The following is a 17,212-nucleotide window of genomic DNA, read 5'->3' as shown; positions in this document are numbered from 1 at the left end:
TGAATACCTAATTCTGGATTGAACTAGCCATTGTCCATTAATGCCCATGTAACAATCCCTTTGGAAGCATGATCTTTTATGAATCCTAAATGAGGTTAATTTGGTTAGTTTTTGTTTTAGTTTGACATAAAGAACTACGTATTGTTGAGGTTAAAATTGAAGAGTACCTCTATGTAGCAGCAGTTCTTTCTTTGCCTTTGATTTTCAAGAAAGACATTCTAGCCAACATTCAGTTTGAGGTATTTAACCAGAAAGATGGTACATAACAGACTGTATATCAAACATAACAGCGTTTGTTCACAGGTTTTAGATGAATCAAAGTGAGAGGCAAGTATCACCATAATAGAGTTAGAACACTAATCAGAGACCCGTTAGCTTCTTTGATTTGATGAATACATGCATACTTAATACATACATTTCACAAGGCTTAAGGCTTCCATTATACTGTATAATGGAGTGACTGGTGGATTGTGTTTTTGGAACGTTACCTGATTGGATACATTTGTAACTAAAGGAAACAGCTGTGATTAGTTACTGATGCTTCAAAAGCAAAATATTTACCAAATAAGAAAAGGAACATTTTTCTCTGTTTTAATGTCTGCACAACTCAACAGTTCCAGTCTTAATAGAAGCTGTTCTGTTATTTTCAGTAAGAGAGGAAAACATGACAATATGGCTCAGCCTCCCAAAGCTTCAGGAATGGGTGCGCTTGAACAGGAATTGTACAAGTCATGCAGCTGGAAAAGGACAGCAATGCTGCCTTAGTCATTTAGTTCAAACACCCCCAGATTTATTTCACTTGTCCTATCAGAAACAAAAGGCTCTGGAGAGTTGAAAACCTGTCAGCTGCAAGTTAAGTCTAATATTTTTTATATAGTCTCCAAAGCAGATATGTTAAGTGTTCATTTTGTTTTCCTTGGGTTACTTTGTTTACATTTTAATGATCTATAAATTAGTGAAATCATTAGAAATAAATTTCAAGTACCAAATACAACATTAAGAATGTATGGACATTCTTTCAAAGGAATTAACTGGAGACAGAATTTCTGACAGAATTTGACAGAAATTCTGACAGAAACAGAGATTCTGTTTCTTAAAAGGAATTACTGATATTGTTTCTTTTCTCAGCTAAAAATGCCTTTAGAGAAAAGCAAACCTTTAATTAATTTATTCATTATCTATTTCCCAAGCACCTACTATGTTCCTGCTACTGTTCTTAGGCACATGGGATTGTGGCAGTAAATAAAGCAAGCAAAGCCACATGCATTCTTATGGAGCTGAAGAATGGACAACAAAATACATATCAGAAATATAAGAATATGAATCCGAAAAATATTACCAGAAAAGGACATTTTATTACATTTAAAAAATATTTTGTTGAATCACCTAAGACTTACCGTGTTTCCCTGAAAATAAGACCTAGCCAGACAATCAGCTAAAATGCATCTTTTGGAGCAAAAATTAATATGAGACCCAGTCTTATAGTAAAATAAGTCTTATAGTAAAATAAGACTGGGTCTCATAATATAATAAATGTAATATATAAATAATATATAATACAGGGTCTTATGTTAATTTTTGCTCCAAAAGATGCATTAGCGCTGATTGTCCGGCTAGGTCTCATTTTCGGGGAAAATAACGGTAGTTGTTAGCACTCTTTTCTTCCTTCAGTCCTTTGAAAATGTCATCTCTTCTCACAAGCATATCTCACTTTTTTTATGGCTGACTCCTAAATCTATATCTAGCCCTAATATCCCTAGTTTCAGTCCCATCTTCTCACCTGCCTGCTAGACATTCCTACTTGGATGTTACACTTGAAACTCAACATGGCTTTAAACAATCTCTCCACTTCCCCCTGGAAAAAAAACCAAAAGACTAATTTTCTCTTGTCTTCATTTTTTTTTTTTTCCCCCTGCTACAATTACATTTCAAGGCCCTAGGCTTGAATCTTAAGTTGCTCTTTTCTTGACATTCCCGCTCCCAACTCCATGGTCAAACCTCCTTTATTTCCTTTAGGCCTTGCTTTATACTGTGTTTCCCCAAAAATAAAATCTACCCTGAAAATAAGCCCCAGTTAAGATTTAGTACGTTATGACGATGTTCCAGAAGAAGATGACATGACTATTTGAATAGATTGTTGTACATGAAAAAATAAGACATTCTCTGAAAATACACCCTAATGCGTCTTTTGGAGCAAAAATTAATATAAGACCCGGTCTTATTTTCGGAGAAATACACTATAAGACCCGGTCTTATTTTCTGGGAAACACAGTAGTCTGCTCAATAGTGTTTGTCTAACTAACCTTACAGGAAATAGATCCTTCCTCATCCCAGTATCTAGTCATTGTCTTACTCTAAATTTTCTTCATAGTTTATATCCCTACCTAACACTATTTGACGATAGGTTACATGAGGGCAGTAATTTTGACTCTCGCTCATTACTATATCCAAGAAGTACTCTGGATCTAAGAAGCATTCACTTTTGTGGAGTGAATGAATGAACTAAATGAACAAATGTTAAGTAAAGGCAATGAACAGAGATGATGCAAGTGACTATGTATTCTACTTTAGATTGGATAATCAAGGGAAGGCCTCGGGGAGATTTTTCTGCTGAAATCTGAATGACAAGAAGGAACCAGCTGAGAAGATAATGGGGAAGAGCCTTTAGGGTGAGGGAATGGTTAGTCAAAGCTCCTAGAAAGGGAACAGGCTTGCCATCTTTGAGGGGCAGAAAGATGTAGTCTTTTGTAACTAGCTTCCTTTACTTAACGTTTTCAAGGTTCATCCATAATACTTCATTTTATAGGCATCCAGGGAGGTATATAGGGGGTAAATCTTGGGTATCCTGACTTGAGGTAATAGATAAACGCAATTACACTGAGAAAGGAGCATGCCTGGGTAGTTGAAAAAGGCAAAGGAGCCAATAGGACTGGAAAAGAGAGGGATAAACTAGTGGAAGATCAGATAGTTAATGGGTCATAGTTTACAGGTTCTACCAGTTAGTTTCTGCTGCATACCAACCACAAAATCTCAGAAGAATACAATAATAAGCATTTACTTAGCTCATGCCTGTAGTCAGAGCTAGGCTGAGCTTACCTGGACAGCTCTGCTAATCTCAGCTGGGCTTGCTCACATCTACATGAGGTTTGGTGTGGGGTCGGCTAATCTAAACTAGGCTCAGATGAAGCAGCTGTGTTCCACATGTCTCTCCTCCTTTCCCCTTTTCCTGGGACCAGCAGGCTAGCCCTGACATGTTTTTTCTCATGACAGTGGCAGAGATGTAAGAGGGCAAGTCCTTTTGCAAAACACTTAAAGCCTTTGGTTGCATCATGTCTGCTAACAGTTTATTGATGAATTACATGGTCAAGCTCAGAGGCAAGAAGTAGAATAGTGCACTCCATTCATGGGGTTGGGGATGGTGGTGACGGAGTGAGTGTTTCAGAAAAATAATCTAATATACCACATGGAGCCTTATAAACCATTATCAGGTGTTAGCTTTTACTCTGTGATATGCAGGATTGTTCCTGGATTTTGAAAAGAAATCTCTCATCTGACTGCTGGGTTGAGAGCAGAGTGAAGGGAGAAGCAATAACATGGAAAGGTTATGATCCAGATGAGAGAAGACGGTGTTGTGTATTAGGGTTGTAGTGGTGGAGTTAATTAGAAGGGCTTAGGAACTGATTGTATTTTTAACAGAGAGCTATAAGATTTGCTGAGCAGAGGAAGAGAGTTGACTGACAACAGGATGTATCTACTCTTAAGTGCTCTAATGGAGAAATCCTTCAACTTTAAAAAGTTATCCTGCAGAGGAGGCTAACGACATATGCTGGTTTGCCTTATGAGTTAAGACAAATCACAGAGTAGAATAATGAATGGCAAAGTCTAGGGAGTAAAGTGCTGATGTAATGGTTATGAAAAAAGAGCTCAGTTAATATTCTCTTTCTCTGCAATATCACATTTTGCAGGTACTTTTCGTGTGTGTAGCAATAGATACTAAATTGGTCATCCACCTTGAATATATGTTAAATGACACTAGTAAAGTAGTTCCTATTACGAAAATTGATTGGATTCTATTATGTTTTAATGTCTTCCCAATTTAAAGCTCTAAAACATGTAATACATCTTGTCAGATGCTTCTGACGTACAGATACCTGCTATACAAGGAACAATCCCACACTATCAATCAATTAGCCAACATCACTTTTGATTTATAAAATTTCATAAAATTTCAAACAGAGCATGCTTCACCTCTGGAGCCTAAAAATGTTCGTGATCATTTTAACCAAATTTGTACCATTTTATAGAACACACAATATTGCATATGGGCAGTTTTACTTTGCCTGTGCTCCTGGAAGGGAGCAGAGCCACAGATGACCTAAAACTGTTTTAAAGCTCCTTTAATGCTAATCCAAATCAATGGTGTTTGACCTGAGATGTACTTTGTTTTTTAACCTCTTCCTAACTGTATTTTGCTTAGGCCAATAGTAAATTCTTTTGTGGCCCAAAAGCTTGCCAAGTGTCAGCGCTAAGAGTGTTTGGAATTAAAAGTGGATAATCAAATTACAGATCATTGAAAGTTTACCATTTAAAATACGCTTATCAACCCATCATCAGTAGCATTCTCTATGAATTGTATACAGGAGGCTGCTGTCTCTTCAATGGATTTGGACCAGCCACCAAGATTTCCAGCAAAGTAAGGCAAGATGCTAGCAGAAATCTGGTTAAAATAAGATACCTGTTTCAAAAAGAAAATACATTATTTTAATTTCTTATTGACTTGGAGCTTTCTCAAGCAGAGAAATGAATCTTGTTGGTATAGGGGAGGCTAGAACCCTACTCTTCTGGGGACCTGGAATGAATCTGAAAGGATGACCTTATTCTGATGTGGACACACACTGCAGAATTACACTTATTAGGAAATTGTTAGGAAGAGATTTCTCCTATCTGTAGGAGCAAATTAATTTGCAGATGTCCCATCAAACTCACAGTGCACGAACTGCTGTCAGTAGCATGGATGAGAAATCCGGCACATATGATTTCACTCCTGATGTACTGGGGAGAAGGTGGGACTGATGGCAGAATAACCGACTTCACTGCCACCATGTAAGTGTCACTGAAAGATAAAAGGACATTTTCTAAGTTCTCATGAAAAATGAAGACTAGTTGTTAGAAAATAAATTTCTGTAGTTAATATAATTTATTAAGGTAGAAGTGAAATTATGGAGAGACCCACATCTTCTAGATGAGTGGTCTGCATTAGAAAACATTCTCTATGGCTACATTCAAGCATAGGAAATAGTAATAAAAGCCCCAGGTGTTTTCTGCCCGAGAATGATACATTCTTTGCAGAACTCCACAAAGCTGGCATCAACCTCCAAACAGGTTTTATTGTTTCCTAATGGGTTGTAATTTCAGTCTCTTTTCCCTTTTTAATGAAAAAATAATAACTGTTGTTTCAAAGAGCCCTCAAATAATAGGCAACCCCACAAACCAGAATATAGAAGTATTACTTCAGTCTACCCTGGTCACAGTGCACTCCCAGCCTAGAGATGATCACACTTACCCTTTGGTTGTGTCTCCCTCTAGACCTTTTTATAAATATGTAACATTTATATAAGTAAATGAACATTATAGATTTTTATAGAAATATAATCGTCTTACAAATATTGGTCTATAATTTGATTTTCACCTAACAGTAAATCTTTGGAGGTGTGTCTGTATCAATGCCTCTCTAGTTACTTCATCCTTGGTAATGCTGGCACAATACTCCATAATTTATAAGATGGAGCTTTAGTTTATTTCTAATATCTTTTGCCATAATTGATACTACACTGAATATCCACGTGCATTAATATTTACACATGTGTGGGATTATTTCTATAGCCCAGCTTTGACATTAGAAATGATGGCTAGTTCCAGGGGTAGACCTTTACTGTCCTGGCAGCTTCCACTTCGTGTCTCTTTGAACAGTGGCTCTTGGGACCCTTCTCCTTAGAACCTAAACACTGTGCTCCAAGAAGTCCAATGCCCATGGAAAAGCCATGGACAGACACTGATTGACAGCCCTAGCTGGCAGCTGCCATTTTGGATTGCTAGCACTTCGTAAATTCTAAGCCAATTCCTGGTATTCTATTTGGCTTTCATGGCATTTTTACTGATTGGAATGTTTCAAAGGTTTGCTAAATATCAGTTTTGTGTCAGCATAGAGCAAAAGGAAAGAGAACTGCTTTAGAAATCTTTCATGGTGCTTTGCACATGGCTGGCTTGTCATAGATGATTGTTTCATTTTGTGTTTTAAGGAGAACTAAAGTTATATCTAGAAAACATTCAGATGAACATCATTCAGGAGCAGAAATGCTTACATTGACTTCCTTATGTTCATATCAACTTTTTCTTTCTACTCTACACAGTAAAACATTGCTATCACCCTTGAATTTCATATACTCACCTGTCTTTGGGAGGCCTCCTCCGTGATACAAGTACCACCAAATCTTTGGGTTTGGTCCCATTCACTCTGGGACAAGTGATATAATATATTTGATCATCTTCACTCACGCAGTCTATGACTTCACAAGACCTATGTAAACAGAAGAGTGAAAGAAAGGTTGTACTTTTTTACGTGATAGAATAAGGCATTCATTTCTTTTGTTTGTTTGCACAATTTCATTATTGATGTGCACATTCACCCTCTGCTCACATAATTATCCTTCCAAAGCCAGCAGCATTTCTCAAAGGCTGTCATTAGAAAACTGTTTGGTCAGAAAGAATAATTCTGCATGTGATGGAGATAATAGTGACCATCTGATTCTAAGGTCACTGCTCTCAGTACTTAGAGAAGGGCATTGGCTATTTTCTGCAAGATTATTTTTCTCTAGGATCAAGCAATATTTTAAAGACTAGTGAATTATACGGACAGTCCAAGAAGGACTCCGAGGTAAAGGAATATGGTATATAGGAAAGAGCACTAAGCTTGGAGTCAAACAACTTGCCTTTGAATCCCAGATTGCTACTGACGTAGCAATGTTATGTTAGGCAAGTCACTTTGTTTTCTCATCTGTAAAAGGTAGATAGTAATACCTACGGGGGTGTTGTGAGGATTAAGTGAAAACACCTGGCAAAGGACCTGAATCATACTGGTAGGTGCGTAAGAAAAATAACTCGAATCAGAATGAATTCATTCATTCCTGCCTGCATTCAAGTTAAATTTGACTTGAATTTCAGGTGACATAGAAAATAGTGGGAGAAACATTTGTAAAGTATTAACGCCAAAGTTTATGCATTGTTTCTTGCTAAAAGCTTTGTACTTACAGAGAGTACCTACAAATATTGATGCAAGAAAATTGTGAAGTGTTTCTTCTTCTCTCGGAGTGTTTTATTATGATAGCATTAATCATGATGTATCATTCTGGCATCTATGCAAATGTGACACATGACCCCATGCTGCTTCCCTTTAGTGGCATTAAATTGTCTATTACATGGCATTAATCATAGTGAGGGTTAGCCATTTTAAAGATGAACCTCTACCTCATCAAGATTAGGAAGTGAACAGTAATGCCTGATATATCAGGAAACCCATCTCACCAATCCTTCCCTTCCAGCAAGGCTTTCCTGAGGCCCTGAGGGCTGTAGCCTGGGAGCCCTTGGAGAAGGGGGCGTGGCCTGAGTGTAACCAGTCTGTCAGTGCAGTTGACAAAGTGCACAGCTCCAGATTCCAGGGAAGGAGGGAGAGTGGACAAGATTGAATCAGGGATGTAGGAGACAGGAAGTAACAGGAATAAGAGATGGAGGCTGACAGCAGTGGGCCCTGATCAGACAGGCAGAGCAGGAAGGAATGCCTTTCACCTCAGTACTCACACAGCTTGTCTCAGCTTCTCACCAGGGAGTGCAGCTTCAGAGAACAAGGTGGGGGTGGGGGGGAGGGAGAGAGAAAGAGAGAAACCACCAATTAAATATCAAGAGTGGGCCGTGAGAAGAACAACTGGATAATCACTTCCTCGAAAGCAATGAGGTTGTGTATTCAAGTATAAGTGTGCGGAATGCAGAGCCTGGGTTCCAATTTGGATTCTGTCACTTTATTGCTTGTTAAATGGAAATGATATCAAACTTGAAGAGTTATTGGTAGGATTACAATAGATATGGGTAAAGCATGTCAACTCAATATAGATGATAAATGATTATAATAATTTGGGGTTGTGTCTCTCAATAGCATTTGATACAGTTTTCTGTGCACAGCAAGCGTTAAAAAACATACTTTAATAAAACAATATGTCACATGTTGGACAATGGAGATGGACTGCAATATGGAGGTCATCTTTTCCATGATGTCAGGATTGATTAAGAAAATATTTAAAATTTATTCTTACACGTAATGGGGGTCCCACAAAGGTCGCTTGGTAAAGTCAGACAAGAGATGATAAGCCAAGTGTGCTGGTTTTTCCACACGTTTTTCAACCCAAACAGATAAAATATCATGCTCTTCCAGAGTATATATTTTTATCTAAAAGATAACAAGAAAAAAATACATTACAAAAGACAAATGGATGTTTTTACTTTAAAAACCACACACATATATGTAGTCATAGGTTGATGGTACTAAGGCATTTTGGACCCAGATAAGAATGAAGCCAAATGATGGCAATTTCACTTCAAATACTTGGCTGTCTAGAGCTCTGACCAAGAAGCTGTACTCCTGTGTCCTCCAAACAATATGCGAATTGGGGGTGGGTTATTTAATTATTGCATATTAGCTTTTCTCATGGAAAATAAAGAATGTACGCCTTTCTCTGTTTATCTTTTTGTGATGTTTTCCTTGCCTTGACTCAGGAACAACAGAAACTACCATCAGATTGCGGGGCAAGTCAGTGCCTCATCTCCCCCGTGAGACCTTGGAGCCAAGGCCACAGCCTCGGCCACTAGCCGGGTTGTCAGGTGTGCCTTTGCGTAGGCCAAGGGGACCCCAGGAAGTAAGCCAAGCACCTCTAGAACCAAGTCAGCCTCAGTGGGGCCGCTGAAACACCATGTTTTTTCAGCACAAAGCATTCTTTCATTTGTGAGTCACAAGGGCACACCTTACTAGGGCTGATTCCCGGGTTTCTTTCTAGTGCTGAGGAAAAGGAGGCCTGTCTTAGTGAGCCGTGGACATATATACTTCAACACTGATGTATCCTTGTTCCTCTGAACTCTCCTTTTACTGTGCTTTTGCCAATAATCAGAGATATATGTTCAGCTGAAAGCATGTTTCTAGCCTGCCCATTTTCTCCATCTCTTTTGGGTGCTTTAAAGTTAGTGTTGAAATTTGCCATGTTGTAATCATTCCCATGGCAACAAGCTGCAAGAAGACAGACAAACATAGGGTTAAGACTTCACTGCAGGAATCAAACAGATGGAAAAATCAGTCTGTGAGGGAGAAAAACCTTTGTTTAAATATAAATATCTTCAAGAAGAGAATGAAGAAATGAGAAACTGACTGAAGCAGCTTAGAAAGGAAAGAAGTGACTATCTGCTATGCCATTTTACCTCTCCAGCTGACCTCAGTGCCACGCCTGTCTTTAAACAGAGCCTGCAAAGGAGGACACGATGTGGGCTCTGGGCACTTAACAAACAGAAACAAGACCATGAGTGGGGGCTCTAGTTGGTGGCCAAGACTCACCCACCATTGCCCCCTGTCTAGAAGGATTAGAAAGAGGTTCATTGATGTAAATGCAGAGGGAAGTCACCTTATCACAGCTTGGTGGGCATGTGGCTGTGAACCAGGTTGCTGGGGCTCTGCAATCTCAGAGGAGGTGAGGGCAGGCGGCCAGGGCGCGTTTCACAACTTCAGTCAGATTCTGGCCTTGGGGCAGCCACAGTATACCCTGGTGGAGCCAGGGTGCAGTGGGACATAAACTGAACTGAGCACTTGTGAAGGGTGGAATTGTGCCCCCCCCACCAATTCATATGTTAAAGTCCTTACCCCTAATACCTCGAAATGTGATCTTATTTGAAAAACAGGGTCATGGCAGATGTAATTAGTTAAAATGAAGTTATACTGCAGTAGGATGGGACCATAATTCAATATGACGAGTATCATGAAAAGGGGACATTTGGACAAAGACACGCACACTAGGAGAACGCCACATGAAGATGAAGGCAGAGATCAGGTGACACACATACACGCCAAGGAACGCCACAGGTTGCCAGCAGACCACCAGAAGTTAGGGGGAGGCCGGGATCAGATTCCCCTCACTCCAGAGGGACTCAACCGAGCCCACACCTTCAACTCAGAATGCCAGCTTCCATAACGAGGAGACAATACATTTCTGTTGATTAAACACCTCCGTTTGAGATACTGTTATGGCAGTTCTAGGAAACTATCACAGCGCTTTTCTGGGAAGCTGCTGCTTCCTATTCTGGAGCCAAAGCAAACAGCAGGCTGAGTAGCCACCATTAAATTCTGTCCTTATGGATCTCTCTTGACTTATAGAGTGCCCAGTCCAGTACTGGACGAGAGAATGATATTCTGATCCTTCCCCCAGAGGGTGAAGGTTTCAGAAAGTCCTTCTCATTGCTCTGCTGTCAGAATCAATGACGCTGATACACACAAAGCAGGCAAGGAAAGGCAGTCATTGGTGTTTGCTCTCTTTAAACCCTAGTATTTTAGAAAAGCCACCTTTTGCTTAATGAAAAAATTCTCCAAGACCAGCTCTCCAAGAAAATGAATTTCCTTTCATGCTGGGAAGAATACAGGTTAAATTCCATTTGTAACTAACTCAAACAGTTTACCATTTGGTACCTGGAGAACTTCATTCTAGGAAATGAAGCTTAAAGTACTTAGGCTTAAAATCTGCTGGAGCTTGCTAACATTTTATTAATGATATATATGTTTTCATACTAATAAGATTCTGTTTAACAGGTTTGGATGTCTTATATAAATATCAACTCAAAATTTTAGAATTATATACATCTGTTGACAAATATGTCATTGAGAGTAATTGTGAGGAGCACAAGCTGTTTTTTACAGAGGCCTGGAAGTGGGTGGCTAACTTTCCCTGGAGGTGCCAGGGGGATTACCCCAGGGGCTAAAGGGAGGAGACTTGGTCAGGTAGAGCTCTGGGACCAGCCCCTCCCCAGCTTAAAGGAGAACAGCTCCCTCTGTACTGGGTTTTGTCCTGTGTAAAGGTTTTCAAGTAGTCCTTGCCATTTAGATTTTCACCATAATTTTTCCAGTACACCCTCAGATACTCCTAAATAAAAAAGCTACTCCTGTCAGGTCAGTCTCCTACCCATGCTCATTTGCACCAGGGGGATTTAGCTCAAGCTACTCACTGCCTAAAAGTTCCTTCCACCCCTCCAGCAATCTACTTCTCACATTGTCTTCAGAGAGAAAAGAATCGCCCCTCTCCAAAGTTCTCTCTAAGTAACTGTCTTCCCTTACTTTGAATTGCCTGAGAGCTGACCTTTACAATTTAAAACACTACACTCTCTCACTTGTTTATAAACTACCTTAAAATTATTCTTCATATAACATAAAATTATTATGTTTCATGTCTATGTGTGATGTTTTCAAAACAGACTATAATCTCCTTTAAGATGAATTATACGGACAAGTAACTTGTCCATATAATTGAGCGTACACCTTTTGCTCCTGGTATTATGACTATTATTAATTCCATTATTATATACTGAAAATGAAATAAAGGTTAAAACAGTGAGTACTGCCCAACTTAATTACAAATACCAGAAATGTTAGACTGTTGTCATCTAATTTATATTGAAAATGAATATAGATTGTAAACCCTGAAATAAATATTATTCTTAATATTCAATTGTATTATAAGAATAATTCAACTAAAAGGTGACAAAAAATAAGAGAGCTGTATTTTAAAATTGAAAGAATATGAAAGCTTTAAAAAGTAGGAGAGAAGAGGAGCTAAGTCAGAATGAAAAACAATCAGATTTTTATCGTAAATATAATCTAAGAAATGGAGGGCTTCAAATTAAACAGAGATAACATAAAAATGTTCAAATTAAACAGAGATAACATAAAAATGTTCCTTTAACTACACAATATCTGTTAGTATCTCTACAAAAATTGAAAATTAATTATTGATGGCTCTCCTTAGATACTAGAAAATACGCCATTTATTTGTTTAGGTTTGTTTCTGGCCCCAAACCCCCAAAGAACTGAAATTTTAATATTTTATACAACTTCACTAAATATGCTCTCTTCCTTTATTCCAGACTTAAGTTTGTCCTTTCCAAAGCTGCTCATGAATGCTCAGATGCCAGTAATGATGCAAGAAGCATATTTCAAATTAGTAAAAGAAAACAAAGTCTTATAGCATCTTTTAGGAGGGATAAAGAGAAAGAAATAACCTGTATTTCTGTGTCACTGAACCAAGCATCGTCAGAAACCTGACTGGATCCAAAGGGAGTAAGGGAAGACCCTGAAAGGATTCAGAAGTGAGGCCAAAGACATAATGAAATCCAACAGCCCAGAACAAATCACACAGAAGAGGTCCAAATCAGCGGTGAAAAAAAATCAAAGAAATGGTATCTGAGTTTGCTTTGATTTCAGGGTCAGTAACCATATAATTTAGTACCCAAAATGGAACATGGAGGCGCTGTTAATAATTATGATGGGACAACCAGGACCGTGCCAGGAAAGCCAGAACAAATGGCTACCCTATTTTAGAGGTTACTGCTTCATGATGATGTAAAACAGGACACACCGAGACACGAGCACAAAAAAAGCCAGCATTATTGAGCGTCTCCTGAGTGCCAGTCACTGCTGCCTCCTGGGACTACGGCAGTGAGCTAAACAGTAGTCCTCAGAGAGCTGACAGTCTAGTCAGGGCGGCCATCAACTTCAAAGGGGCTCCCAATTTACCTCTGACATCAGATAAAATTCAAATCCAAATGATACGTTTATTTAAATTTGATGACGCGAAACATTGTAAAAGGTGCTAAAAGCGATACAACGTCAAGACAAGGCTTCTTTCTGAAGAAGTTTATAATCTAGTTAGGGGGGAAAAAACCATGTATACAAAGTTAAATTATTCTGTAAGACTTTCATCAATTCAACGCAACTGTGGAAGAAATGTTCCAAGATAGTGCATAATTAATTACAAATTAATTGCAAAGAAGTAATTGCTAAAAGGAGTTCCTAGAGGGAACAGTTCCTTCAGTCAGGGGTGACCGGAGTAGCTTTATGGAGAAGCATTTGTCCTGGGTTTTGAAGACCAAGTAGGATTTGGGCAGATGGAGAGGAGGGGAGAGGTGGAATATGAGAACTAAGTTCAGAGGTAGGAACGTGCAGGGTGTATTTGAAGGACCGCAAATCAGCCAGCATGGAGTAGCAGAGACAGGGCTGGACAGATGCTGGACTTTCAGAAATAGCTTTCCCAAAAGATTTTTTTTTAACCTTCTTAAAAGCAGCAGTACAAGCTGAACCTCCACCACACGACAATTCTCATGTGACGGACAAGGAGTTGTGCATATATCTGGATGCCTCCTACCTTTTCCACAGCACTGGTCACCTCCCAACCACTTTTGGCCACCAGCTTTTTGAAAGCTTCCACGTTGTCCTCACTCAGGGATGCCTAAAATGCAAATATTTTAAAAGCTGTGAGTTCAACGCACAGACACGTGATCAAATATTTTCTACTTAGACAATGTGCACTGTTAGAGCCAAAGTAATAATGTTGAGTTTAGAATTATGATACAGGTAACATAATTTCTGTCTCAAACTCTTAATTCAGAATTTAGACAAAGTAACATTAGGTCTGTAAACTCAGCAAATTAGTATCGTTTTAATTGCCGTTGTGAGCAAAGACAAGATTATCCTTCAGTGCGATTTATAAAAGTAAGCTTGGATTTCCCTTTCATGGTCAAAAACATGAACAACTAATACTTTGTTGTTGTCTTATAACAATGCAAGCTGGTGGGCATGGCATTCAGCACAAGTCATGGTAAGACACCAGACCTCAATGTCCCATGCTGCTTGAATGCATTTTATGGCACAGCGTGAGTCTGTAACTTGGGAACTGCACATATAATTCAAGCAAGGCTCTGAAGCAACTGGTTGGTAACCAGTTACTTACTCATAGCTTGGTTTTGTTTTACTTTGAGATGACTGCTTGCTATATAATTCACCTTTTCATCTAACCTGTGTAGGCACAACCTGAATCAGTTAAACAAGAGGATTTCCATTTTTGAATTGACGTGATTTTTACATGAAGAGCTCCAAAGCATAAAACTGTCACCTGGTCACTAACATCCCAGTGAATGCAAAGTGGAACCTCTTCTTTGTGGGAAATAACATATTTTCTGGAAAAAAAAAATTAAAATGTTAAATAGTTTTCTTCCCTGCATTTAGCTCTCAACAGTAACTATGACAATGTCTTGAACTGAAATCAGTTTTTTAAAGCTGCTTTTACTGGAAGAACAATTTCCCACAGTAGCCTCCACAGTCAGAAACATCAGACCTTCTCTTTTTACGTTATCTGGGAATAGAGACTCGGAGAGGGATGCTTTGGTATGTAATTTGCCAGATAAGATACGATTCCATAAAATCCTACGTCTATGTCCCTTACCGGCCTAAGCGAATTCTCTTGCGTGCAACAGCTCCATGATACCGTCTAAAATCATCCTTTAATAAAAAAAAAAGGAAAGTCAATAAATTTTTAATATTTTAGTGCTACAATCCTAAGACTCTCTCCAAATGAGCTGAAAAAGCTGACTGGGACATGTCTCTGTGTGAACTCTCCTCAGGTGCGAGTTGGCAATAAGGCAACTGCAGGATGAGGGAAAGACGTAGTTCCGATGAATGTGGAACAGCACAGAGAACTGGACGGAACGTGGGAGAAGAGTCAGACATGGGGCATGGAAGAAGCTCTGCTTCCAACAGCAGCACATGGCCAAGTGGGGGTGAGGTCTTCAGGGACCCCATCATTTCAACGAATGATTCGAGTGATTTGATTTGGAAAAAAAAAAAAGTCCATTTTACTTTGTGACACAGAAAAGGGGAATAGCCCTGGAGGTTGTTGCTGGTGGGGGGAGAAACTCTGGGTAGAGCTCTATACCCTTAGCTTCCCTCAGAAAAGGTGGTCTGATGACTGAAACTCACGTACTCATAACTGACCTGTGACATGGGTTTGACTCTAGGAAATGTGACCAGTTCTTCCTTATCATTGACAGCATTATAAATGAGAAAAGCACTGTTGATGTGACGGCCCCGGCCCTCAGCCCACTCCTGGCAGTCAAAGGCCTCCACGCGTACTCCCACTTCGACACTGCAAAAGGGTGACACGGGGCCGTGGGCAGAGAACTAGAGCATGCTGGGCCTCCTCTGCCCACCGCCACCAACACCTCCTCCGAGCAAGGAAGAGAATGAGGGTCCTGGAAGTGTTCTTTGTTGTCTGCAAATCTACGCAACTCTTAAAATCCATTTTACCAGGTCGATGATCTGATGCACAAGCTCCCAGGAGCATTTCTGCTTTATTTTCCCACTTTCAAGTAGGAAAAAAGCCAGTTGGGACTTTATATACACTCATGAACATATTCTGGTGATGGGGGGTTGGGGACTTTAAATTGTGCCCAAATCAAGTTTTCTCCCCTAAAAACAATACTTCTGTAATTAAAATGCATCAAGCACGGCAATTAGAGAGGAAATACTCTTTTATAGATTTAAAAAGAAAAAAAATACTTAATTAAATCTTTTCACTGTGTATCAAGAGTAATAAAAATAAGTGGAAAGTGCTTTGGACTTCGTGGTGGTTAATGACAGGTCCACTATGAATTGGTTGCGCATACAATCACGGGACTCTTTTGAGAGTGAAAGTTAATAATTATGACAGTTATAAACCAGGGCCACCCTGAGTCAACCGAGACATACAATCACCCTTATTATGAGAGAGAAAAATCAACCTATCATAATTTACTCAGTGTAAGGAGGACTCAAGCAGAATATAGGGATTTAAAATGTATGTCTAGGATTTAGAAGACAGTGAAGTTTCAAAAAAAAAAAAAAAAGAAGGAACTTGGTTACTTTAAAATAGCCCCTATACTTACCACCAGATTGAAATAAAAATTAAAAATACATATTTATGTGCAGGTTTGAATTCATTTATAGCAGTATAAGAGCACTAGACACACTTTACCAGGTCTGAAATGTATTGTTGACAATGGCGTTGAAGACAAGACGATCTCCAACTGTAGACGGTCCCCGGAACTTAAACATGTCCACAGACTTCAGAAGAGGATGCGCTCGACAGAGGCGGCTGATGAAACAAAGGGAAGGTGAGAAAAAAGAAATCAATCATTTTCCACAACATTTTCAGGAACTGCTGAGTCGCTTAATGGGCCCACCAGACCAGTGTTTAGTGTGCTTTCTAAATAAACATCTCTTTTAACTCTAGTGAAATTAATAACTGGATTGTGTGTGTTGAAAGCGGTTCTGTACACAACCTGCAAATATTTTGGGAAATCCCATGTTCCCAAGCTGTGGGGTGGTTACCAAGATGCTGGGGCGTCTGTTTTTGGGGTGATAGTCTTGCTTATGTTTGTTTGTTTGTTTGTTTTTCCCCATGGAAATCCCTCCGGAAAACAAACCTATACCTTTTGTTCTAATTGGAGGGATATACTCATCCTGATAGTTAATGATTACGATCACAGGAACCTGTGACTCCCACGGTGGAGTGTGGGCCCGAGAAGGGAACTGCCAGCTGGTAGCACAGGCCAATTCCTTCAGGTCACAGTTAAAGGATTCACCCACATAGCAACAGACTAACTTTTCTTCCCTAAAGAAAAATTACCTGGATTGCTGCACAAAGCCCGAAAGGCTACAAGGTACTCATTTTACAATTTTTGTGTGTGCGAAATGTTGAAATAGCTATAAAGAATATCTCAGAAAGCTCCTTCCATAATTTTCTATAGTTTAGATTCCCTCTGTCGTCATTCAATCACTCTAAAGAACTGTGTCAACATTAAATGAACAGACTCTGCCATAGTTAATTACATTGTAAGCTTTACCACAGAACAGGTTCAAATGCTTTATTGCATTAAGAATGACAATCTCATTTTAAAAACAAGCTCTCTTATATTTGTGCATAATTTATAGGGAGGATAACTGCAGGTTTCTAACTACAGTCACAACTATGGACATATTAATGATAAAATTCTTTTCGTTTTAGGAAAATAAAACCTTAATTTTCAGTGGTCACAAAAATTGTTA

General features: G+C 39.1%; 1 protein-coding gene across 1 annotated transcript in view; it reads right to left on the bottom strand.

Annotated features, from left to right (window-relative positions):
- Nucleotides 1-3,326: 3,326 nt before the first annotated feature.
- The window catches only part of ACOT12 (acyl-CoA thioesterase 12), a gene marked incomplete at its 5' end in the record, with an annotated part of 37,663 nt that continues 23,777 nt past the window's right edge, over nucleotides 3,327-17,212 (bottom strand). Inside the window, 9 exons of the mRNA XM_081053627.1 lie at nucleotides 3,327-4,735; nucleotides 4,987-5,113; nucleotides 6,449-6,577; nucleotides 8,364-8,497; nucleotides 13,497-13,580; nucleotides 14,244-14,307; nucleotides 14,574-14,629; nucleotides 15,122-15,272; nucleotides 16,140-16,259. Of these exons, the coding sequence (XP_080909753.1) occupies nucleotides 4,586-4,735; nucleotides 4,987-5,113; nucleotides 6,449-6,577; nucleotides 8,364-8,497; nucleotides 13,497-13,580; nucleotides 14,244-14,307; nucleotides 14,574-14,629; nucleotides 15,122-15,272; nucleotides 16,140-16,259 (1,015 nt within the window). The 3' untranslated portion in view covers nucleotides 3,327-4,585. The remainder of the gene's footprint in view (nucleotides 4,736-4,986; nucleotides 5,114-6,448; nucleotides 6,578-8,363; nucleotides 8,498-13,496; nucleotides 13,581-14,243; nucleotides 14,308-14,573; nucleotides 14,630-15,121; nucleotides 15,273-16,139; nucleotides 16,260-17,212) is intronic.

Source organism: Rhinolophus hipposideros, assembly GCF_964194185.1.
Source record: "Rhinolophus hipposideros genome assembly, chromosome: 7".
In the NCBI taxonomy this organism is placed as follows: Eukaryota; Metazoa; Chordata; class Mammalia; order Chiroptera; family Rhinolophidae; genus Rhinolophus; species Rhinolophus hipposideros.
Note: the sequence above shows the minus strand (reverse complement) of the source record. Positions and strands in the feature narration are given on the sequence as shown.